The sequence below is a fragment of the Carettochelys insculpta genome, chromosome 4 (genome assembly GCF_033958435.1).
Source record: "Carettochelys insculpta isolate YL-2023 chromosome 4, ASM3395843v1, whole genome shotgun sequence".
NCBI lineage: Eukaryota > Metazoa > Chordata > Testudines > Carettochelyidae > Carettochelys > Carettochelys insculpta.
In genome coordinates, this window is record NC_134140.1 from 3,022,434 (window position 1) to 3,045,404 (window position 22,971).

Here is a 22,971-nt window from a genome sequence, read left to right on the forward strand (position 1 = left end):
CCTGGCACCCTTATTTCGATGTGTGCTACTTTGGCGTGTAGACGTTCCCTCGCAGCGCCTATTTCGATGTGGTGCTGCCCAACGTCGAAGTTGAACGTCGACGTTGCCAGCCCTGGAGGACGTGTAGACGTTATTCATAGAAATAGACTATTTCGATGTCGCTACATCGAAATAAGCTATTTCGATGTAGTGTGCACGTGTAGACGTAGCCTATATGTCCCCGTACTCCGCAGGCTGGTTGCACAGCAGTGCTGAGCTGTGGCCCTGATGAGCCCTTGGACTCCGTGGCTGGGTTAAACAGCACCTTCAGCGGCTACCCACATGTGCCACTCCCGTTCAGCTCCCCCGTCCCAGCCCCACGTTCACAGCCCAAGCATCCTACTAGTGACCCACTCGCTGGGCAAACCCCGTAGGAGTTCTGGGCGCCACAGGGAGCCTTTAGCTTAGGTACAAGAAGTGTTGTTGCAGAGCAAGTGGGGAAGCTGAAACAACACCCCTGAGGAGAGTGAGCCAGACAGGAAGAAAAAGAGAGAGAAGCCACCAGTGTAACAATGAAAGTTATTTATTTCTGGGTAGTGAGTATCTATTTAACAGCTACAATAGTAAATAAACTGATGACAAATGTCAGGGCGAGCAAACCACAGAACTAATTACACAAGGCAAGATTAAGAGGCTATGCTAGAGAGAGAGATCTCACCACTCGGTGGAGCTTGCATGGATCGGGGGTCCCAGATGGTGATGGTAGCCGGGGCTCCGGAGGGCAGGAGACAAGCAGAGCCCCCAGCACAATCAGGGAGGAGATGATGAGGTCTCAGTGGAACTGATGTAGAATTTGCATCCAGGCATGTGAACAGCTTCTTGGGCAAGGGCGAGTGTTTTTGCAGAGACAGGGCAATGGCTCAAGAACACTGGGTTGGATTATGGGTAAGCAGAGAGAACAACAAGAAGTCTTGTGGCACCTTAGAGACTAACAGATATTTTGGAGCAGAAGCTTTTGTGGACAAAGACCCACTTCATCAGATGCGTGAGTGGGTAAGTGGAGGTGAGACAATAGAGACAGATCGTGCCTGGCTCTGGGTGGTCCTTGAACGAGCTCACAGTGCTACTAGGCGGTTTCAGTATTTTGGGTATCAACAGGATCCATTCCTAGAATTGGTCTGAGAAGGACTAAAGTGGGTGTGAGCAGGCCTGGGTTCATTGGTGTCTGGAGCAGAGGTTTCCCATCAGGCAGTGCTTCTCTGCTTTCAGTATCCCAGAGTTCAGTGGGGTTCCTGGGCTGGAAGAGCTGTTCTCATTCCTTATGCAAATGCAGATGTCTTTCTTTTCCATCTTCAGTGCAGATGAGGCTAAGGTGGGCCATTTCCACCTTGCTGAATAGACCTTGTCAGCTCTGGCCCTCCCTCTTACTGGGACCCCACTCTTTAAATACCCCTCTGAAACCATCCCCCACCATGCATCTGATGAAGTGGGTCTTTGTCCACAAAAGCTTATGCTCCAAAATATCTGTTAGTCTATAAGGTGCCACAGGACTTCTTGTTGTTCTCGAAGATACAGACTGTCTGATCCTTAAATCCAATCACCCGTGTTGGCAGCATTTAGGTGTGCCCATGAGTGTCACTCCCTGACTCCCCAAGAGCACTGGGCTGACAGGTGGTTATTCTCTGGTTCCCCGAAAACAGAGCTGGTAGATAACACCTGCTGGCCTTTGCTGGTTGACTTTTGCTGGGTGTCTGGTGCGTTATGGAGACAGTGGTCAGCTAAGAAATCTCTGTCTGCATTCAGACTCTAAACCCCCCCAATTTGTGGGTGTTTGGATCCTTGGGTTTGGGTCAGCTCAGCTGCGTCATTCAAGCGGCTGCTCCCCAGACCCCCTAAAGAGAAACCAGTGCTGCCAGGATTCAGGCACCGGGCACTGACAATGAAGGCAAAGCAGGAAGACAAGGTGATGTAATCGTTTAACTGCTGCACCCGTATAGAAGTGGGAGGCCCACAGGTGTCAGAAAGGCCCTGCGCCTTCTCCTCCTTCTCCCCAGGCCCTGCCCCTGCTCCTCCCCAAGGCTCTGCTCACTGCCAGGCCAAGAGCCAGAACCAGGCAGAAGGGCTGGGGCACCCAAGAGATGCCCTCGGCCTGTGCCCCACTCCCTGGGGTGCACTGCCCAGGGCAGATGGCAGGTCTGGGACACCCCCCAGTGGCCCGGGTCCCTGGGCAGCTGTTACTGTGGTTTCCAGCCTGGCTGGGGGCAGGGCCACAGGGGAAAAGGAGGAGTGGGGGCAGAGCCCCTCTATGCCAAATAGAACAGCAAGAAGTCTTTTGGCACCTTATGGACTTGGGCCCAGGGCCCAATAGCTCCTAATCCCCCTCTGTCTGTACAGTGCTAGCACAGGGGCCCCAAGCTCCAGGCAGTGCTGCAGCTGCTGGGTGTTAACTGCCATATTCCTCCCATGACTGGGGTGGGTGAAGTCTCTGCTCTACGGCCGCAGCTGAGAGCCAGCCGGCCTTTAGCTAACATGGTAGAGTGCAGGGCGTTAGCCCCTACGCTTGCAGGTTCCAACCCAGGTCTGTCAGTGTTACAGCTGGTGCATTGGCTGGGAAGAACTGCTGGAAGGTCTCAGAAGCTCGGGAGGTGCTTCCTCAGCGCAGGGAAGCATGTAGGACACTGAGACCTCATCTGGGGTGAGTGAAGTCTCTGCTCTACAGCCTTGGCTGAGAGTCAGCTGGCCTCTAGCTCACACGGTAGAGTGCAGCGCTTTAGACCCTATGCCTGCAGGTTCTGTCCCTGGGGCTGGCAGCCCCAGGTCTGTTGGTGTTACACAGGCTTGTGCTTCCTGTGAAATGACAACTTTCGCTGGGTTCCACAAAACCAGCCAGGGTTGTTGGAGCTCCGAGGCATTTCATAGAGTCCTGGAGTCATAGGGCTGGGGGGACCTTGCCAGGACAGAGTGTTATTTTTGAGTATGTCTGCCATGCTCTTTGGAGCGTCTCACCCATCGCTGAGCTGCCCTGGCTGAACCTGAATGCCGTTATGAAGATGCTGGTTCAAACCAAGACAAGGGGTTGTGCTTTCCAAGTCCCAAATCTAGCACAGCTCTGAAGCTCTGAACCTGCCTAGGTGGGACTGCCAGACTGAAGTCTCTGGACCAGCTGAGCTGGGTTAGGGCTGATGGGCAGGGCTGTGGGGGGAAGGTGGTATTAAGCAACAGGGGTAACTCTGTGACCCTGCAGTGAGAAAGTGCCAAACCCCGCTGCTGGCTCCATCTGATGTGGGCTGCCAATGGGCCTTCCAATGGTCCCTCATTTCCTAAACTGGGGGGCGTGAAGAAATTCCAGGGGGGGTGAGGCAACCAAGCCCCCTCCATGATCCCCCCACTCCCAAAGAAAGAGCCAGCCTTTGCTTCTGGCTCTCAGCCCCTGCCATTTACGTGGGTGACCCAGTGCAGCTGCTAAAAAAAGAAGGCAGCCAGCGAAGACCCACATGCAAACATGAGTGAGTGTGGGTTGGGGGTGGGGAGGAGGATGGGGTTAGATGGGGGACTGGGGGTGCCTGGCTCGGGGGATGGGGTAAGAGCAGGGAGCTGGTGGTGCCTGGCTGTGTGGGGTGGGAGGGGAGGGGCTCGGGCAGGCGGCTTGCAGGGCTTGGGCGGCCGGCCAGCTTGCAGGATTCATGGGGCTGGTTCCACATTGCAGGGCTCAGGCTGTCAGGCAGGCGGCTGGCTCTGGTACTGTGGGGCTTGGGTGGCTGCCTGCAGCTGGGACAGGCAGCTGGTGGGTGAGTAGGTGGCTGGTGTGGGGCTTGGGCGCATGGCTCTGGCAGCGCAGGTCTCAGGCAGGCAGGTGGGTGGCTGGCGTGGGCAGCTCTGGCGGCTGGCCCAGGGCTCCGGCAGCTGGCCAGCTGGGGCTGCACCAGGCACCCGCAAGGGGCCAAGGAAAACAATTTGTGCTTATGTTTAATTTTAAGTAACATTTTTATATCAAGTTTTTGCATTTATTGTAAATTAGGAATTGAAGTTTTTGTTAACAGGGGGTTGGGGGGATGATGGTAAAGAAGAGGTTGTGGCGGGGGCACGAGGGTTTCTCAAAAATCAAAAGAAGGGCGTGATGCCAAAAAGTTTGGGAACCCCCGCACTAGTCAGTGGGATGCTGAGTTGTTCTAGACACGCCCGTCGTCCAGGCCGCTCCGCCGAGTGGGGGTGGGAGGGGAAACGGGTTAAGAGCCACGGCCCTGGCCCTTTGCCACCCGGAGATTCCCCTACAGAGAGGGCGTCCACAGGAAACTGAATAATCCAACTGTCTGGTGCCAGAGATGCGCACCCTCAGCAGAGTGCAGGACCTGGGCCAAGCTGCCTCCCTGCTCCTGAGAGTCCTGCAAGGAGAGAGGAAAAGGAGAGGCGGTACGAAGAAGTCAGGGTGATGAGGCGGGGGGCTGAGCTTGTGGGGTCTAGGGAAGGATGGGCTCCACGTGGGCTGAGATGTGACCATGGCCTGGACTGTCCCCTGCTTCACTGGATGCACGGTGCGAAGGAAAGGGCGTACCTCACGCTCCCATGGGACAGCTACCCAAGGAGCACTAGGCCATCGCTAAGGCCAGAACAGCACAGCCTGGATGTCCAGGGGACGTCAGCCAGGCAGCCGGGTAGCCTCCCTGATGGTGGAGAGGGTGGCAGGAGAGCTTCAAGGCAGGGGAAGGAGACCTGGATTAGAGGGAGAGAACCTTCCTACATCCCACCGCGAAAGGAGGGGCCCATCGAGGGCTCAGACTGGGAGACCCCCCTCGTCGTTCCCCTGGGCTTCCAAGACCCTCATTAAGTTCTTGGCAAGGGAACAAGGATCTCCAGCAAAGGCCAATCATCCCCAAACGGGCCCTGACCCCAGCACACAAGGGTCAGAATCCAGGTGCTGGCCCGAGGTGGCGAGGGAACCTCTGTGATCCAAACCCTCTCTCCCCTGAGCCCGCTCCGCCAGTGCTCCCGTGCTGAAATGCCTTTATAGGTCTCATATCCGCCGCTGCGGCACGGGGGATCAATAGGGCTGCGTTAGCGCTCGTCCCCTTCTCCCCCCTATGCTGGCGATGACCCTGTAGGACTCGCTCCCAGCCCTTTAAGAGGGCATTGTCCTTGTCACAGCAGATAACGATCAATATCAAGGCGGAGGTGAGAGCTGGGAACCACGACCATGAAAGGTCAGCAACCTTGGTATTCGCTCTGCCTCCATTTGTCTTAGACACACAGCGGCTTAATTTATCACCGAAGCAAAAGCGGAGGGAGGAGGAGTGGGGAGCTACTGAGGGACACAGCTAGTCAAAGAAAGCACCTGGGTAATTAGGACCTGAGCCGATGCACCAAGAAGTGGGAGAAAAGATTCCCTTTGACTTCCCTGGGCTCCAGCTCAGGCACGGAGCAGCCAGCGGATGGCTGTCCATTGGATGAGCAGCTGTCGCTTGCAAAATGGCTTCCATTTTCAACCAGCCTCCAGGAGAGCCCAGGCACTGGGAGAGAGGAAGGATGGCCCAGTGGTTTGGGTGCTGTCTACGGATTCTGAAAACCTCACTGTGATCCTTTGCTCTGCCATGAGGTGTCCTAGGGCCAGTCCCTTCTAGAATCATGCAATCCCAGGGCTGGAAGGGACCTCAGGAGGTCAGCAAGTCCAGCCACCTGCCCACAGCAGGACCAACCCCAACTGAATCATCCCAGCCAGGGCATAGAAACCTACAGGGATGAGATTTCATCACCTCTCTAGGTAACCCATTCCAGAGCTTCACCACCCTCCTAGTGAGATAGTTTTTCATCTTATCCAACCTGGACCTCCCCCACTGTAACTTGAGACCATTTCTCCTTGTTCTGCCATCCATAACTACTGAGAACAGCCTCTCTCCATCCTCTTTAGAACCTCCCTTCAGGAAGCTGAAGGCTGCTATCAAATCACCCCTCACTCTTCTTTTCTGCAAACTAAACAAGCCCAAATCCCTCAGCCTCTCCTCATAGGTCATGTGCTCCAGCCCCTTCATCATTTTCATTGCCCTCTGCTGAACCTGCTCCAGCAAATCCCCATCCTTTCTATACTGGGGAGCCCAGAACTGGACACAGTACTCCAGATGTGGCCTCACCAGTGCTGAGTGGAGGGGGATAATAACTTCTCTAGATCTGCTGGAAATGTGCCTCCTAATGCACCCAGTATACCATTAACCTTCTCCACCCCTCTGGGGACGGGAGCTGTAGTAAACGTGTTAGATAGAACTGCAGCTGGATGGCTCAGTGTTTTTCTGAGCTTAGACAACAAGCAATGGAACCTGTGTGATCTCCAGTGAAGGGTGCAGATTCCAGGAGGACCAGGAGATGTCAGTGGTGTGTGTTGTTTGCTTGCATGCAGCACAGCAAGCAGTCCATCTTGCTCCATATGGGTGACCGGATGACCAGTCCTCTGAGTTGTTTGCTGCTCCCCCAGTCTTTGTGTCATCTGCAAATTCCATGAGCGATGACTTCCTTTTCGTTGGTGAAAATGGTACCTAGTGTTTATTTCCCTTCGCAGGGCGGGTGTTTAACGGTTCCGCAAAACCCATCGACAAAGGCCCAGCTGTTCTGGCCGAGGACTTTCTCGATATTAACGGTGAGCTCATTGCAACAGAGTGAGACGGCCACAGATGTTGAGCATGTGATCTAAGGGGCTGGGACCGTACCTTCCTGTGTGTTGGAACGACGGCAAGTTGCTATCAGTCAGAGCAGAGATTCCCAGGAGCATGGGTCCTGGAGTGGCTAGTAGACAAGAGGGCCAAGGGCACATCCCCAAGCCTGGGTGTCTGTAAACCTCTGACTGCAGAAGCTGGGAACGGATGACAAAGGTTGGGTTGCTCAATATTTGCCCTGGTCTGTTCTTTGCCTCTGACGCACCTGTTACCACTAGCCACTGTCAGAGCAGGATACTGGGCTGGATTCTCCATTGGTGTGACTGTGGCTGTCCTGATGGTCTGAGGGATTGAATGGACTCTGGAGATTGAATTCCCTCTTCATCCTGGGACGCTGCACATCTGGGTCAGGGCCAGGGTACCCTGGGTGGGCGGTGGAAAGAGGATCTAGATGACAGGGACAGGGCAGGTTGTTTGCCTCTGGCCCAGGCTGTGCCTGGCCTATGGATAAATAGAGAGGTCCTTCCCCCGGAGCTGTCAGGCTGGTCCCGTTGGTGGGTGCCCCCCAGCCACCTTCTCAACCATTGCAAAGCTGCTGCTTGGAAGCAGCAGAGAAGGAAGTTTCTGCACTGCAAGGCACAGCAGAGAGCTCCGCCAGGGGGAAGGGAGCAGAGGCCAGGTGAGCCCAGAGGGAGCATATGACCAGGGGCTGGAATTTGATCCCAGTGTTGTTTCCTCTGATTGCTGTGGTGTCCCGTAACTGCACCGAAATGCAGCAGATCAAGTGGTTCTTTTCTCCCGGCATTGAAGTACCAAATGTGCCGGCACCTGGATCTCAGAGAAGACAGCTTTTGTGGGAACCACCTACTGGACGCCAATAGCCCTGAGCTTTACTGGTCCGTACCTTGCACGCCTCCTCCCAAGATCCTGCACCAGACCGGGACTTGCCAGGCTGGAAAAGAGACGCCTATGGGGGTTGGGGTACGATAGAGGCCTGCTCTGTTGTGACCGGTGTGGGGAAAGGGACAAGGAAGTGTCATTTCCCCCTTCCCACAGCTCTAGACCCAGGGGCCACCCAATGAAGTCCCCAGGGAGCAGGTAGTTTATTCCTTCACGCAGCGTGCCAACGTCCTGCTCACTACGGTCGGCTCTTCCCTGCCTGGGGGATGCGCCTGCAGCTCCTGCTGGCCTCATGAGCACACCCCAGGGTGGAAGAGCGAAGTCCCAGCTTCCCTTCCTCAGTGGGTCCCCAGGTGAAATGGCCCCACTGCTTCTGGGACTCAGCCCGTCTCTAAACACTCACATCTCGCGTGCACAAGCTGAAGGGCCTGGCCTGTTCGTCCGGAGGTGGCAGAAGCCTCATAATCCTCTCGATTGCTCAGTCACTGGAAGAGCTGAACCTCTGTCCTGCCACCAGCGGTTGCACTTGCCTGGGGGCATCTTGGGGGCAGTATCAGCCTCCGGGGGGGGGAGGCATTTCCAAAGGTGGGTGTCCAGGTGTGGCCTGTACAGTAGCCCTGCAAGGCCCTGCATTTTCCAGGCCCGACAGGAGCATTCAGGCAGATGTGGGGAGGGCTGGTTTAGTGGCCTGAGCATTGGGCTGCTAAACCCAGGGTTGTGAGCTCACTCCTTGAGGAGCCCATTCAGGGACTGGGGAAATAGATGCCAGGGACAGTGCTTGGTTCTGCCAGGAGGGCAGGGGCCTGGACTAGATGACCTCCCAAGGTCCCTTCCAGCTCTAGGAGATACACATCTCCGATTATTATTCTTATTCACCCCCATGAATCAATCCCCTGCCCCATTGATTTTAAAGGGACACTGCCTCGCTCTGGGCCCTTCTCTCTCTCTTCACAGCCATCTTGCCCTCTGTGTGAGGGGCTTGGGGGGGTTGGTTTTTCCATATCTAACCGTTCATTTTCCTGTCCCCACACAGCCGTCCCCGCCTGTTCAGAGACCCCACGAGAGCAAACCAGGGTGAAGAACCTGGGAGCGGCTGTCCAGGGAGGGATCACTCGATGGTTCCCTCTTCTGTTTGCTCCCCCGGGGGTACCTGGTGCCAGCTGCTGTCGGCAGACAGGACACTGGGCGGGATGGACGTCTGGTCTGACCCAGTGAGGCCGTTCCGAGCACACCAGCGCTTCAGAGTGGCCCTGCAATAACAAACCAGGGTCCGCGAGCCCCCGGCCATAGAACCTTCCTTCTTTCTTGCTCCAGGTCAGCCCATCAACCCTCACGGTCGCATATACCCCGAGGAGATGATCCAGACAGGCATCTCGCCCATCGACGTCATGAACAGCATCGCGAGGGGGCAGAAGATCCCCATCTTCTCCGCGGCTGGGCTCCCCCACAATGAGGTAGGCCCTCACCTCTCAGTCCGTCCCTGCCCACCCTTCCTGCCTCCCCGCAGCAGGCGTGGCCAGGACATGGGGTTGCGGAAGGAGCCGTTGCTGCTTTATGCTGAGGTCAGCGGTGCTGGATGTTGGGCTCTTGTGGCATTGCCAGCACAGGGACCCCCAGGCCCTGGTAACCGTGGGCGTTTCCTGTGGGGACCGACTAAACAGTAGGCTGCATCTGGAGGAGAGCCAAGGCTCGCTAAGGACTAACTGCCGAGGACGTCCAGCCTGGGGAGGAAGTGGTCTATGCAGACAGGAAGCTGGCAGCAGAAATGGGGGTGCAGGGGAAGCTGTCTGCGGTCGTTCCCTGGGAGAAGGGAGCGGTGAGGATGGGCTGGGAAGTACGAAGGAGTCCAAAGAAAGAGCAAGACGTCCTGAGGGAAAGGAGACCAAAGTGGACGGTAGAGAGTCCCTGGACTGGAAGCTGGAGTAGTGGGTGGGCCCAGGTTCTTCCACCAGCCGTCGGGGAAGTGGCCTGGGGCACGCAGGGGGATGCAGGTCACCTCGGAGGGTTATCTGAGGAGACTCTGATGCCCCAAGAAGGGGAGGACTCTCGTGACCTGGCCGGAGGGCAGAGCCAGGAAGAAGGACACCTCAGGTTGCAGAGAAAGAGGCAGACCGCAGGGCAATGAACTGACAGGAGGGGACGTCAGCTGGAGCCAGCCAATCCCCAAAGCAGCCGGGGGGAGGCGTCCCAATGGGAAGCAGACCCCATGACACTGACACGCTGTCCTGGAAGGAGGAACTGAAGGTTCTGAACCCTGAAACCCTCTGCATCCTCACGCTTCAAACACCAAGACCCGCTCATGCGAATACCTCAGTGTCTCACCCACGGGGTCCCTCCCCGTGAACAGGCATCCCTAGGTGGGGAGCCCACAACATCCGAGGCAGATACCTAGATCTACACGTCCCCCTGAAATGCTGAGAACTGTGGCTCTATAAACATGTCATGACACTCCTGGGCAGTACCCTGTCCTCCAGGTGCATGAGAGGGAATGAACAGAACAGGGTGATCACTGACTGATCCATCCCACCTTCTGGCAGTCAGAGGTTTCAAGACCCCCAGCGCATGGGGTTGCACCCCTGCTGGTCTTGGTTAATGGCTACCGATGGACCGAACTTCCAGGAATTTGCCAGGACTCTGAAGTGAGCTGAAAGGCAGAGTCAGGGAGCAGGTGCCTAGGCCAGGTGCTTACAGGAGGGACCAGGTTAGAGCAGGGACTCTCGTCACGGGAAACGAGGTATAGCTCCATCCCCATCCTCCATCACTGCCCCCTCCCTGCCCTTCTACCCCCAACCCCCCAGCATTGCCCCCCCGTGCCCTTCTACCCCCGCATCCCCCAGCACTGCCCCCTGCCTGCCCTTCTACCCCCCACCTCCCAGCACTGCCCCCTGCCTGCCCCTCTGCCCCATCCTCCATCACTGCCCCCTCCCTGCCCTTCCACCCCCCACCCCCCAGCATTGCCCCCCCGTGCCCTTCTACCCCCCATCCCCCAGCACTGCCCCCTGCCTGCCCCTCTGCCCCATCCTCCATCACTGCCCCCTCCCTGCCCTTCTACCCCCCACCCCCCAGCATTGCCCCCCCGTGCCCTTCTACCCCCCATCCCCCAGCACTGCCCCCTGCCTGCCCCTCTGCCCCATCCTCCATCACTGCCCCCTCCCTGCCCTTCTACCCCCAACCCCCCAGCACTGCCCCCTGCCTGCCCCTCTGCCCCATCCTCCATCACTGCCCCCTCCCTGCCCTTCTACCCCCCACCCCCCAGCACTGCCCCCTGCCTGCCCCTCTGCCCCATCCTCCATCACTGCCCCCTCCCTGCCCTTCTACCCCCCCAACCCCCAGCACTGCCCCCTGCCTGCCCTTCTACCCCCCCAACCCCCAGCACTGCCCCCTGCCTGCCCCTCTGCCCCATCCTCCATCACTGCCCCCTCCCTGCCCTTCTACCCCCCCAACCCCCAGCACTGCCCCCTCCCTGCCCTTCTACCCCCATCCCCCAGCACTTCCCCCTCCCTGCCCTTCTACCCCCCACCCCCCAGCACTGCCCCCTGCCTGCCCCTCTGCCCCATCCTCCATCACTGCCCCCCATGCCCTTCTACCCCCCCATCCTCCATCACTGCCCCCTCCCTGCCCTTCTACCCCCCCATCCCCCAGCACTTCCCCCTCCCTGCCCTTCTACCCCCCACCCCCCAGCACTGCCCCCTCCCTGCCCTTCTACCCCCCCACCCCCCAGCACTGCCCCCTGCCTGCCCCTCTGCCCCATCCTCCATCACTGCCCCCCATGCCCTTCTACCCCCCCATCCTCCATCACTGCCCCCTCCCTGCCCTTCTACCCCCCCATCCCCCAGCACTTCCCCCTCCCTGCCCTTCTACCCCCCCACCCCCCAGCACTGCCCCCTCCCTGCCCTTCTACCCCCCACCCCCAGCACTGCCATCCCATCAGTCTCCCATTTCAGCTCCAGCCCAACGCACCTGTGGTTAAACTCGCTCCCCCACGTGCAGGCGCGGCCGTTTGACCCAAAGGACGGTCTTGGTGAGCGGTGTCACTGGAGACTCACGTCCCTCACGAGGGCTGTGGGCAGAGTGTGGGGTGGTTCCCACAAGGGTCAGCCTGCTGCATTTGTAGGGCCGGCTGCTTCCCACTCCGCCCCGGCTCCAGCCAGGACAGCTTTGGGGAGTCCGCTCCTTCCAGGGCCCCTACTCGCTGGCAGGGAGCAGCCGCTGAGTTCCCAGTGCACCTGAAGGAAGACGTGTACAACGCACAAGGGGATGATTCTGTCTAGGCACAAGCAGCCGGAGTTGCCATCCGGCATCTGGCCGGCACAGACACACCAGCAGGGGCAGTGGCACGCCCGCACACACCAGCCAGTCCCAGCCAGGTCCCCCAGCCACAGCAGAACGGGTATGATCAGCCTGGCAGGGCAAGGCATGGGCTGTCTCGCGGGAAGGCTGGCAGCCTAGACCTGGCCTGGCCAGGGGAAGGGAGACCAGCTCAGCTGGGCCGTCAGCGCATGCTGGGGAGATAGCAAAGCCTGGTCTCCCAGAGCTTGCCAGCTCCCGTTCCTAGCTGGAGCACCTGCCTTTGGATACCAGCTCTTTAAATCCCAGCACAAGGTGAGATACAGTCCTCTGAGGGCCAGGCAGGTCCATCTCTTGATCACATTCTCCAGGGCTTCATCCCACATCGTTTTTGTCTGCCCAACCCACCCTCCTCTGCAGCCAGCTGGTCCTCAGGAGGGGAGCAGAGGCACAAGAGTGGCTAACCTTCTGATGCCAGGGCTCGAAAGTGGGCCCTTCCCAACCGGGTGCAGGAGTCTTACAGCGGGAGCCAGAAAGCTGGGCTGCAGACGTAGGGCTAAAGCAGATTTGCCCGCTCGGTGCATCAGGCACAGAGGAAGAAACATGACACAGGCCAGTGGAGAGCTTTGATTATTGCTGTTGTTTATTATGTGTACTGCCTGGGAACCCGAGTCCTGGCTCAGCCTCCACTGTGCCAGGTCCTGCATAAACACAGGGCAAAAAGACAGTCCCTGCCCTGAAGAGCTCACAGTCTGAGAGGAGAGACCACAGACGGAGACAGAGAGATGGGGGAGTACAAGGGAACAATCACAGAATCATAGGACAGGAAGGGACCTCAAGAGGTCACGAAGTCTGGTCTCTACCCACAGGGCACCATCTAGAATGACCGTCCCTGATAGCTGTCTATCTAACCTGCTCTCAAATGTCATCAATGAAGCTCCTGAAGTTTGAAGGATGAAGTTTAATAAAGACAAACGCAAAGTGCTCCACTTAGGAAGGAACAATCAGTTTCACCCATACAGAATGGGAAGCGACTGCCTAGGAACAACTACGGCAGAAAGGGATCTAGGGGTTATAGTGGACCACAAGCTTAATATGAGTCAACAGTGAGATGCTGTTGCAAAAAATGCAAACCTGACTCTGGGATGGATTAACAGGCGTGTTATGAACAAGACACAAGAAGTCATTCTTCAGCTCTGCTCTGCGCTGGTGAGGCCCCAGTTGAGTATTGTGTCCAGTTCTGGGCACCGCAGTTCAGGAAGGATGTGGAGAAATTGGAAAGAGTCCAGAAAAGAGCAACAAGAATGATCAAAGGTCCAGAGAACATGACCTATGAAGAAAGGCTGAAAGAATTGGACTTGTTTCGTTTGGGAAAGAGAAGATTGAGGGGGGGACATGATAGCGGTTTTCAGGTATCTCTAAGGGTGTCATAAGGAGGAGGGAGAAAACTTGTTCTTCTTGGCCTCTGAGGCTAGAACAAGAGGCAATGGGCTTAAACTGCAGCAAGGGAGGTTTAGGTTGGACATTAGGGAAGAGTTCCTAACTGTCAGGCTGGTCAAACACTGGAATAAATTGCCAAGGGAGGTTGTGGAATCTCCATCTCTGGAGATATTTAAGAACAGGTTAGATAAATGTCTATCAGGGATGGCCTAGACAGTACTTGGTTCTGCCATGAGGGCAGGGGGCTGGACTCAATGGCCTCTCAAGGTCCCTTCCAGTCCTACCATTCTATGGAGATTCCACAACCTCCCCAGGCAATTTATTCCAGTGTTTGTCCACCCTGGCCGTGTCTACACGTGCCCCAAACTTCGAAATGGCCACGCAAATGGCCATTTCGAAGTTTACTAATGAAGCGCTGAAATGCATATTCAGCGCTTCGTTAGCATGCGGGCAGCAGCGGCACTTCGAAATTGACGCGGATTGCTGCCGCGCGTCTCATCCAGACAGGGCTCCTTTTCGAAAGGACCCTGCCTACTTCAAAGTCCCCTTATTCCCATGAGCTGATGGGAATAAGGGGACTTCGAAGTAGACGGGGTCCTTTCGAAAAGGAGCCCCGTCTGGACGCGCCGCGCGGCGGCAAGGCGCGTCAATTTCGAAGCGCCGCGGCCGCCCGCATGCTAACGAAGCGCTGAATATGCATTTCAGCGCTTCATTAGTAAACTTCGAAATGGCCATTTGCGTGGCCATTTCGAAGTTTGGGGCACGTGTAGACGTAGCCCCTGACAGTTAGCAAGTTTTTCCTAATGTTCAACCTATACCTCCCTTGCTGCAGTTTAAGCCCATTGCTACTTGTCCTATCCTCAGAGGCCAAGGAGGACAAATTTTTCTCCTTCCTCCTAGTAACGCTCTTCTAGGTACTTGTATACCACTATCATGTCACCTCTCAGCCCAGTTCTTTCAGTCTTCCCTCAGAGCTCATGTTCTCCACCTTTCATCATTCTTGTTCCTCTTTTCTGGACTTGCTCTGATTTCTCCACATCTTTCTAGGAACTCAGTGCCCAGAACTGGACACAATACTCCAGTTGAGGCCTTTTCAGTGCAGAGCAGAGTGGCCGAATGACCTCTTGTACCTGGCTCGCAGCATCCCTTGCTATGAATGAAGACCACTGCTTCCTTGGCCTGTCCTGTGCTAGCTGGCAGTAGGGCCAGGGTCTGTGCTGCAGCATGGCTGGCTGGCATCGCCACCGGGGAGAGATCTGGGGAGGGGAGAGAGAGAAGATGAGACCATTTGGGAACATTTCCAGGGAGCTCTTCTCCCACGTGTGGGCAGCAGGGGAGGGACCACCACAGGGCTTGTCTGGAAATGGAACAGGCGGGTGACGGTGGTGGGCAGCAGGGACTGTTTGGAGACCAGCCGTGAGATCTCGGGAGTGCACCAGACGTGGGAGGATGGGGGTTGTGTAGGGCCCGACAGTGAGGGCGAGTGGCGGACACTTGACGGCTAGGAACCGGGGGCAGAGACGGGCGACGTGCTCCCAGCGCCAGGCTAGGAAGTCCTGGGAGCGGAGCCGAGCTGGGCCAGGCCAGGTTGCTGCAGCAGTGGAAGCTGCTTGGACAGGCAGGAAAGGCTCCAGCACCGAGATGTGGTGCAGAAGGGAGCAGCAAGGCTCAGAGCAGGGTGGGGCCTGGACGGGCGAGTCAGGGCAGCAGGCAGGGTGGTGGGGGAGGTCAGGATTCAGCACCCTGTGGTTCGGTCCTCTTCTATAGGGCATTTCCAGCCCTCGCTGGTACCTCCAGAGCCATTCCCAAAGCCCTCCTGGCTCCCCCTGGCTGTGGCTGGGCCAAGGTCGGTCTCTGGCAACCCAGTTCTTTGCTGGTGTCATGCAGCCGGGTTCGGTGGAGTTACGCCCATGTGCAGCTTGGCCCTCGGGATCAGAGACAGACTCAGGCCACAGAAGTGGAGCCAGAGCCTCAGCAAGCCGGCACCCTGAGTATCAAGCTCTGAGTCCGGCCGGAGGCTCCAGTCCTGGCTCTCTGCCCTCCACAGATTGCTGCTCAGATCTGCCGACAGGCCGGCCTGGTGAAGAAATCCAAGGACGTGATGGATTACCACGAAGAGAACTTCGCCATCGTCTTCGCGGCCATGGGGGTGAGTCAGCCCGGGGGCTGGGGAGGCTGCTGGTGGGGGCAGCACAGACCCCTGGGTCAGGGGCTGGAGATTTCCCAGGCAGTCGCCAGCTGGGACCCTCGCAGTCCCATGCAGCATGGTTCTGCGTGTGGCCAGGAGCAGGGCTCTGAGGCAGACTCAGAACAAGGTGTTCAGACCCTGCTGGGGCTGGGAGTCAGCGTCATTGCTGTGGGGCTGGGCTCAGGGCAGCCTGAGTCTGGGGCACACTCCGGGATGCAGACTGCCACCAGAGCTGAGGACATTCCTGAGGACCAGGGTTTGGTGTGAGCCCAGCCTACTTAGGGTCAGGGTGAGCATGGGCACCCATGGTTAGGTCCTGGGCTTGCCCAACTCTCAGAGCCACACTGGCAGGGATGGGGGGGACACACAGCTGGGCTCCAGCTCCCTGGGCGTCTGGGTCCCCCACCAGCCCTGTCTCCATCTGTGTGCCCAGACAGTTCCATGTGGGGCTGCAGCTGCTTCGCCCCAGCACTGGTGGGGGGGGTGAACCTTTGTCTCAGGGCTCGGAGGCAGCCGGGGAGGGCAAGGCAGGCGTGCGGCTGCTGGGGAAGCCAGCTGAGCCCTGAGCTGTCTCCCTGCCCATCCCGCGGCGCCCCGTGAAGGGAGAAGCCCCATGTCCGAGCCTGGTGGGGGGGGAGCACAGCAGCACCTACTGCCCCCTGCTGGACAGTGGTATCCTTGTAACCTCCTCTGCTCCCCAGCCCCCCACCGCACCCTGCCACGGGCGCAGGCTGCTTCCGCCGCCCACAGTGCCGGGCTCCCCAGCGGCACATGGCTAGGTGCCTTGCACCCCTGCCCGTGCCCGAGGGGCTCTGTGCCGCAGCCGCCTGCCCCATCCAGGCAGGCAGTTGTGCTGTGTGCCCTGTATGGAGAGGCTGTAGGCCCAGAGGAGTAAGAGCAAGAGACTAGGGCTGGGGCAGCTGGGTTCTAGTCCCAGCTCTGCCACTCAGTCCCTGTGGCCTGGTGAGCAAGGCACGCCCCTCCCCCTGCCTCAGTTTCCCCATCTGTACTATGGGGGTGGTCCTGTTGCTCAGCCCCGCCCCATTATGGATGTGATTGGCAGGTGAACATGGAAACCGCCCGCTTCTTCAAGTCGGACTTCGAGGAGAATGGGTCCATGGAAAACGTGTGCCTCTTCCTGAACCTGGCCAACGACCCCACGTGAGTGTGGCCCCCACCTGCCATGGAAGGGGCTGCGCCGAGGCAGGCGCCATTGGCCGTGACATGCCTGGCTCTGTGCGGGTGTTGAGCCTAGAGGAACAGGGCCTGAGCTCCTGGGTGCTTCCGTAATACACCTGGTAGCCATTAAACTATACAGCACCCAGCACAGCAGGGTCCTGTCCTGTCCAGAGCTGAGCCCCTGGGTACTACCACAATACACCCAAGAGCAACTAAACTGTACCGCACCCAGCACAGCAGGGTCCTATGCATGGCTGAGCATCTGGGCACTACCGTAATACACCTAAGAGCAATTAAATTGTACAGCATCCAGTGCAACCAGGTGCTGTGTGTGGCAGCGCTCCTGGGTGCTACCATAATATACCTAATATCAATTAAACTGTACAGTGCCCAGCCCAACTGAGTCCTGTCCTTGGCTGGGGTCCTGGGCTCTACCATAATATATCTAATAGCAACTAAATGGTGCAGTGCCAGATGCAGCTGGATCCTGTCTGTGGCTGGAGTGCCTTGGCACTGCTGCAAAGTACCTACTACACAGCGTACAGGACCTAGTGCCATGGGGTCTGGTCCATGGCTTGGCACTTTGGTGCTATCGTAATACTCCTAATAGCCATTAAACTGTGCAGCCCCTAGCACTGGGGAGTTCTGGTCTAGGACCGGGGGCTCCTGGGCACAATAATATATATAGTTAACACTAATGAGACCCCGGGGGGGCTACAGGCATCTAGCCTTGGTGCTGATCTCCCTGACTCTAGTGTGAGTCTGGAGTAACTCTGTGGCAGTAGACGGACTCGTTCCAGGATAAGTAAGACGAGGATTAGACCTACTAGACCTCATTATCTCTGGGGTAACTCCCCTGAGGCCATTGGGCCCAGTCCCCCATTGCACTATGGGCCCAGTACCACTCTGGGGAGGAGCTCATCTCCTGGGGGAGCCAGGACTGCCAACAAGGGGAGGAGAAAGGGGGGAGCACAGTTGCCCCTGGGTGCTACAAAGGGGGGAGCACAGTTGCCTTGGAAGGTGGCGATTCAGAGGGGCCCGGTGCTCCTGGTCACTTCTGGGCTGTTGTGGCAGCAGCAGCTGGAGCCCCCGGCCCTTTGAATCACTGCCCGAGCACCGCCCGGTGTGCCCTGTGCAGTTCTGAGGGCAGGGGAGGGCGCCATGCCCCTGGCCGTGTGGAGGGTTGGCTGCCCCTGGCTCTGCCCTTCCACCCGAATCCCTGCCCCTCCCAGGACACAGAGCCAGATCCCCACACACACACTGCCCAGGGGCCTGTGCAGGCTCTCAGCTCCCCTGGGGGCCACTTGCCCTCCTTTTCTATTGGGTGCATGCCACGTGCATGCTCCGGTGTGGGCAACCTGTCTCCAGTGTGAACTAGCCAATGCCTCCAGTCCAGCCGGGGGCACCAGCCCTGCTCATGGGCCCGTCTAGCCTTGATTTCCACAGGTGCAAGAGCACAGCCTGGGGCCCGATCCTGCACGGTGCAGAGCCCCCCCCCGCCCCCTTGATTTCAGCTGGAGCAGGTGCTGCCTGTCCCCTTGCAGATCTCGAGCCCTTTCATAGCAGGTTCACCATGCAGCCTTTGCTGGGCAGGGTGGTCAGGACACACAGCAAGGAGCGGGAAAGCACCCAAGGGACAGCTCACCCCAGAGCCAGCTCCCCTGCACTTCAGTGCACGGTCAGGGGATGGCCCAGCATCGGGGACCGGCTCCGATGGAGAGTGGAACGTCCGCCCTGTGCGCAAGGGGCTGCCCCCTGCTGGCCAGACTCAGCACTGCTCGGTCTCATTCACAAGCATTCCGCGCCTCAGCTCTTTGCCAGCCAGCTGCTGCGCCCAAGCAGAGCTGTGGGGTGGGGCGCTCAGCACCAGAGGACAGGGAACCCCAATGTCAGCAGGACTGGGGCCATCTGACACCCAGCAGAGGTTGCCCCTTGTAACCTGGTCTCTCCCGAACAGCCTGACTGCCATCATGTGCCAGCAATGCCCACGCAGCATGTACATAGGACAGACTGCAAGCACTCTTCGAATGAATGGACAGAAACCAGACATCAAAAAACTCCTAACGCACAAACCTGTCAGCCAGCATTTTGCTGGAGTGGGCTGTTCTGCTAATGACCCGAAAGTCTGAAAAGCAACTTTAGCGCCTGTCTGCAGAGAGAATGCTCAGAACTGTCATTTACATTCAAATTCAGCACATTAACACACGATTTGAACCGGGACAGCAATGATCTGGCCCATTATAAGAACTCTTTTACATACTCCATGTTTTATATAAGTCTCAACTTCCCCATCCCACACGCCCCCTCCTACCACCCCTCTGCTCTTCTGATTTGCCAACCTTGATAACAATTTTTGGACCTCTGTGCTTTCTATATTGAGTCTGCTCTGGTCTGGCTATGATCTGAAGTGGGTCCGCCCCACGAAAGCTCACCGCCAAATAAATTCTTTTGTTAGTGTTTCAAGTGCTCCATGACTGCTTTTTTCTTTGCAATGAATGAGTAACCCACCCACCTCCTAGGTGTGGGTCATTGTCCCATGTAATGGAAGCCAGACGGAGAAAGAACAAATCTTGTGTACACGTAGCTGGGAGCCAGCTGGCTTTTAGCCCAAACCACTGAGACTCCTGCACTAAGCTCCAGAGAGCCCAGATGCAGGCCCGCCTGTGGGCAGTTACAAACCCATCTAAGACCAGCCTCCACTAACAGCCATCTCCTCCTGCAGCATCGAGCGCATCATCACCCCACGCCTGGCACTGACCACTGCTGAGTTCCTGGCCTACCAGTGCGAGAAGCACGTCCTGGTGATCCTCACTGACATGAGCTCCTATGCTGAGGCCCTGCGGGAGGTGAGTGTGTGACCCACACATCTAGGAGTGTGGTTCACTGACCCATGTAGTGACACCTAGTGCCCTTGCCTTAACTGAGAGCCAGTTGGCTTTTACCTCCCACTGTAGCAGCTCCCACACTGAGGTCCCAGGTTCGCGTCTGCTTGTGTCCTGCACTTAAGAAGGAACAATCAGCTGCACATGTACAGCACTGGAAATAACTGCCTAGAAAGGAAAGTTGCAGAAAGGGACATAGGGTCACACTGGAGCACAAGCTAAATATGAGTCGACTGTGTAACGCTGTTGCAAAAAAAGCAGACATCATTCTGGGCTGTATTATCTGAAGTCTTGTGAGACAGGAGACACAACAATCAGCCCAGCTCCGCGCTGAGTACGGCTGAGCTGGAGGGCCGTGTCCAGTTCTGGGCACCACCTTTCAGGCCAGATGTGGGAAAAGCCCAGAGAATGCAAGAAAAATGATGAGCGTTTTGGACAAGGCTCCGGGTGAGAGAAGATCGAAAGAAGTGGGGTTGTGTAGTCTGGAGAAGAGATGCCTGAGAGGGGGTGTGATAACAGCTTTCAAGTACCTGAATGAGTGTTACAAGGAGGAGGGAGAAAATATTCTCCAACCTCTGAGTCTAGGACAAGAAGCAATGGGCTTAAAGGGGAGCAAGGGAAGTTTACATGACAGATGGTGTAGGTGATGCTTGGCCCTGCCAGAGGGCTGGGGACCAACCTGGCAATTCTCCCCAAAGCCGTTCATCTGACCCCATAAATCAGAGCCCCCTGTGATTCACACGGCCCAGAAATCACTGCAGGGCTTTGGCGGGGAGCTCACTGTGAGTAGCGCAGGCTCACAGGGACAGCTGGCTGTACAGAAGTACCGGCTTCTACCTGCCTTGCACTGAGGGAAAGGCCCAGCCTGATGGATCACAGGGAGGAGGGAGAAAACAAACTGGGGTGACCTCAGCTGGGTAGCACCCCCACAGAGGGGCAGGCGTGTGAGCCCAGGTGCAGCTGGAGCATCCCTGTGGTGGCACTGGCCAGGGGCAAACTCACCAGCCAGGGGCAGAGTTGCACAGGACGGTGCCACTCAGTCTCTGCCCCTCAGCCGGGCAGGTGAGCTGGGCAGATTTGCCCGAGGGGCGTCGCAGCTGTGCTGGGGGTGCACCTGCCCAGAACCTGGGGGCTGGGCCAACGCTGGGAAGGGTCCTCCCCACAAGGCCCTTGGGAGGGTTACCCACCGGCACTGGCCTGCAGCAGTAACGCCCCCGCCTCATGCGTCCCCTCAGGTGTCAGCTGCCCGGGAGGAGGTGCCAGGCCGCAGGGGCTTCCCAGGCTACATGTACACCGACCTGGCCACCATCTATGAGCGCGCGGGGCGCGTGGAGGGGAGGAACGGCTCCATCACGCAGATCCCCATCCTCACCATGCCCAACGACGGTGAGCGGCGCGCATGGCCCACGGCCCCAGGGGAGGCAGAGCGCCCGGCGGGCTGGGAGCTTCAGCGTGGGTGGGGGTGTTCCAACCGTTGGCCGTGGCAGGCTCCCTGTGGGGAGGAGGTCTGAGCACCCAACCGCGTTCGCCCCCACCCTGATTTCCGCCCCCACGGAGATGGCTTTAACCGGCTGCTGGGGTGTCAGATTCAGCTGCACTCCCCAGGAGCAGGGCGAGAACCGGCCTCCATCAGCACCCGCACCCCTGGGGCAGGCTAACACACCCCAGCCTGGCCTGGAGCAAGCCCTGGCAGGGCCTGCGCCCTGCCTGCGGCCCAGCTAGCAGACAGCAGCCCTGCTCTGAGACTCCTGCACGCCCAGCTCTGCCCAGCCTGTGGCTGAGCCAGGCTGCGGCATTTTCTGTCCTGGCACAGTCTGGCCCTGGTTCCCACACATGAGAAGCAGGAACTGGAAAGGGGGAAGCTGCCACCTTCCCCGTCCTGATTCCTTATCTGAGGGACCACAAGTTCCCCTATCTGACCAGCTGGAATTACTCAGGCTGCAGCCGAGCCCCACCCGCCCAGCTGTCAGCATCCCAGCCAGGGCAGGGCATCAGCGAGCACCCCCCAGCTCCCAGGGCAACACCCACTGGAGGGGCCTCGCCGGGGGGCTGGGTCTGCAGGGAGCCACACGGGGGGAGGAGGGGACTGGGATGCGCCTGTGGCGGGGCTCTGCCCTGGGCTGCAGGCCTGCCCCCCACAAGCTCCGACCCCCTGGGGCCAGCAGGAGGGCCAGGCTGTTTGCTCCCGCTCCCTGGGGCATGGCTCCATGGCAAGTCCATTTCAGTCGGCCAGGGGGGAGCCATCCAATCAGGGAGAGAAGGAGACGGTCCAAGGGCCGATCTTACCGCCAGCTTCCCTACCTCGTGCGGCCGGAGCGTGGCTCTGTGGCGGGCGTGGGGCTGCTGTCTAGCAGGGCAGCAGGGGAGGGTCTGCCCACGTGCCTCAGTAGGGTGAGCCGCATCTCAGGCTGGCATCCCAGGCCTGGCGCAGTGAGCCGTGGTGCAGAGGGCGGGGTCCCGGCAGACCGGGCAGATCTGGCCGGCGGGGCTGGGCTGGTTTGCAGGCCTCGTGGGCTACCCTTGTCCCTCTCTTTCCCTTCTCAGACATCACCCACCCGATCCCCGACTTGACGGGCTTCATCACGGAAGGGCAGGTCTATGTGGACAGGCAGCTCCATAACAGACAGGTCAGAGAGCCCGTCCTTTCCCCCCACATCTCGGGGTGGAGCTGCGAGCTCAGGCTCTGACATGGAGCCCAGGGAACCCCACCGCCAGGGGAGGTGGCCCCAGGGCTGCAGCCCCTAGCCTAGCAAGAGAGCGGTGATGCTTCGGGGATCTGGGGTTCTGCCTGGCTAGCAATTGGGACGTGCGGTAAACTGAGGCAAGAGCTACAGGGCACCAGGAGCTCTGCCCTTCTAATGCCAGCTGGGCTGCTGTCTGCAAAGTGAGGCTCCCAATCCCCATCTGCAGCAGGGGTTCACTAGTGACGCGCTTGTGCGAGGCGTGCTAAGGTCGTCGTGTACATGGGCTTTCTGCCCCCACAGATCTACCCCCCGATAAACGTGCTGCCCTCCCTGTCCCGCCTGATGAAGTCGGCCATTGGGGAGGGCATGACCCGGAAGGACCATGGTGATGTGTCCAACCAGCTGGTAAGTGCAGCAGTGGGCTGGTGCAGCAGATAGAAGTAATCTGCCACGTCAGCCCCTGAGGGATTCCCCAGCCCGGCCACTCTCTCCTCCCCCGCCAGACCCGGCGGCTGCCCTCCGGTACCCTTCAGTGTAAACCAGGTACCCGCGTGCAGTGCCCCAGAGGCAGCGTGGCCCAGTGGTTAGGGTACCGGCTTGGGACACTTGCATTAATTCCCACCTCTGCCCCAGACTCCCTGTGGGACCTGGGACCAGCCGCCATGCCACATGCAAAGCGGGGAGAACAGCCCTGCCTGCCTGGCGGGGGGATAATCGGCCTTACGTGGCACCCATCACCGTAGTGTCTGGGCGCCTCAATCCCCACACACCCCTGCTCGAGTTCTGCTGCACCC

General features: G+C 58.5%; 1 protein-coding gene across 1 annotated transcript in view; it reads left to right on the forward strand.

Moving 5' to 3' along the window:
- Positions 1 to 22,971, forward strand: part of ATP6V1B1 (ATPase H+ transporting V1 subunit B1) — a 73,025-nt gene that overhangs the window by 48,354 nt on the left and 1,700 nt on the right. The window contains exons 5-12 of the mRNA XM_074991644.1: positions 6,524 to 6,601; positions 8,832 to 8,971; positions 15,292 to 15,393; positions 16,496 to 16,593; positions 19,334 to 19,457; positions 20,729 to 20,879; positions 22,038 to 22,120; positions 22,478 to 22,582. Coding sequence (XP_074847745.1) covers positions 6,524 to 6,601; positions 8,832 to 8,971; positions 15,292 to 15,393; positions 16,496 to 16,593; positions 19,334 to 19,457; positions 20,729 to 20,879; positions 22,038 to 22,120; positions 22,478 to 22,582 — 881 coding nt within the window. The remainder of the gene's footprint in view (positions 1 to 6,523; positions 6,602 to 8,831; positions 8,972 to 15,291; positions 15,394 to 16,495; positions 16,594 to 19,333; positions 19,458 to 20,728; positions 20,880 to 22,037; positions 22,121 to 22,477; positions 22,583 to 22,971) is intronic.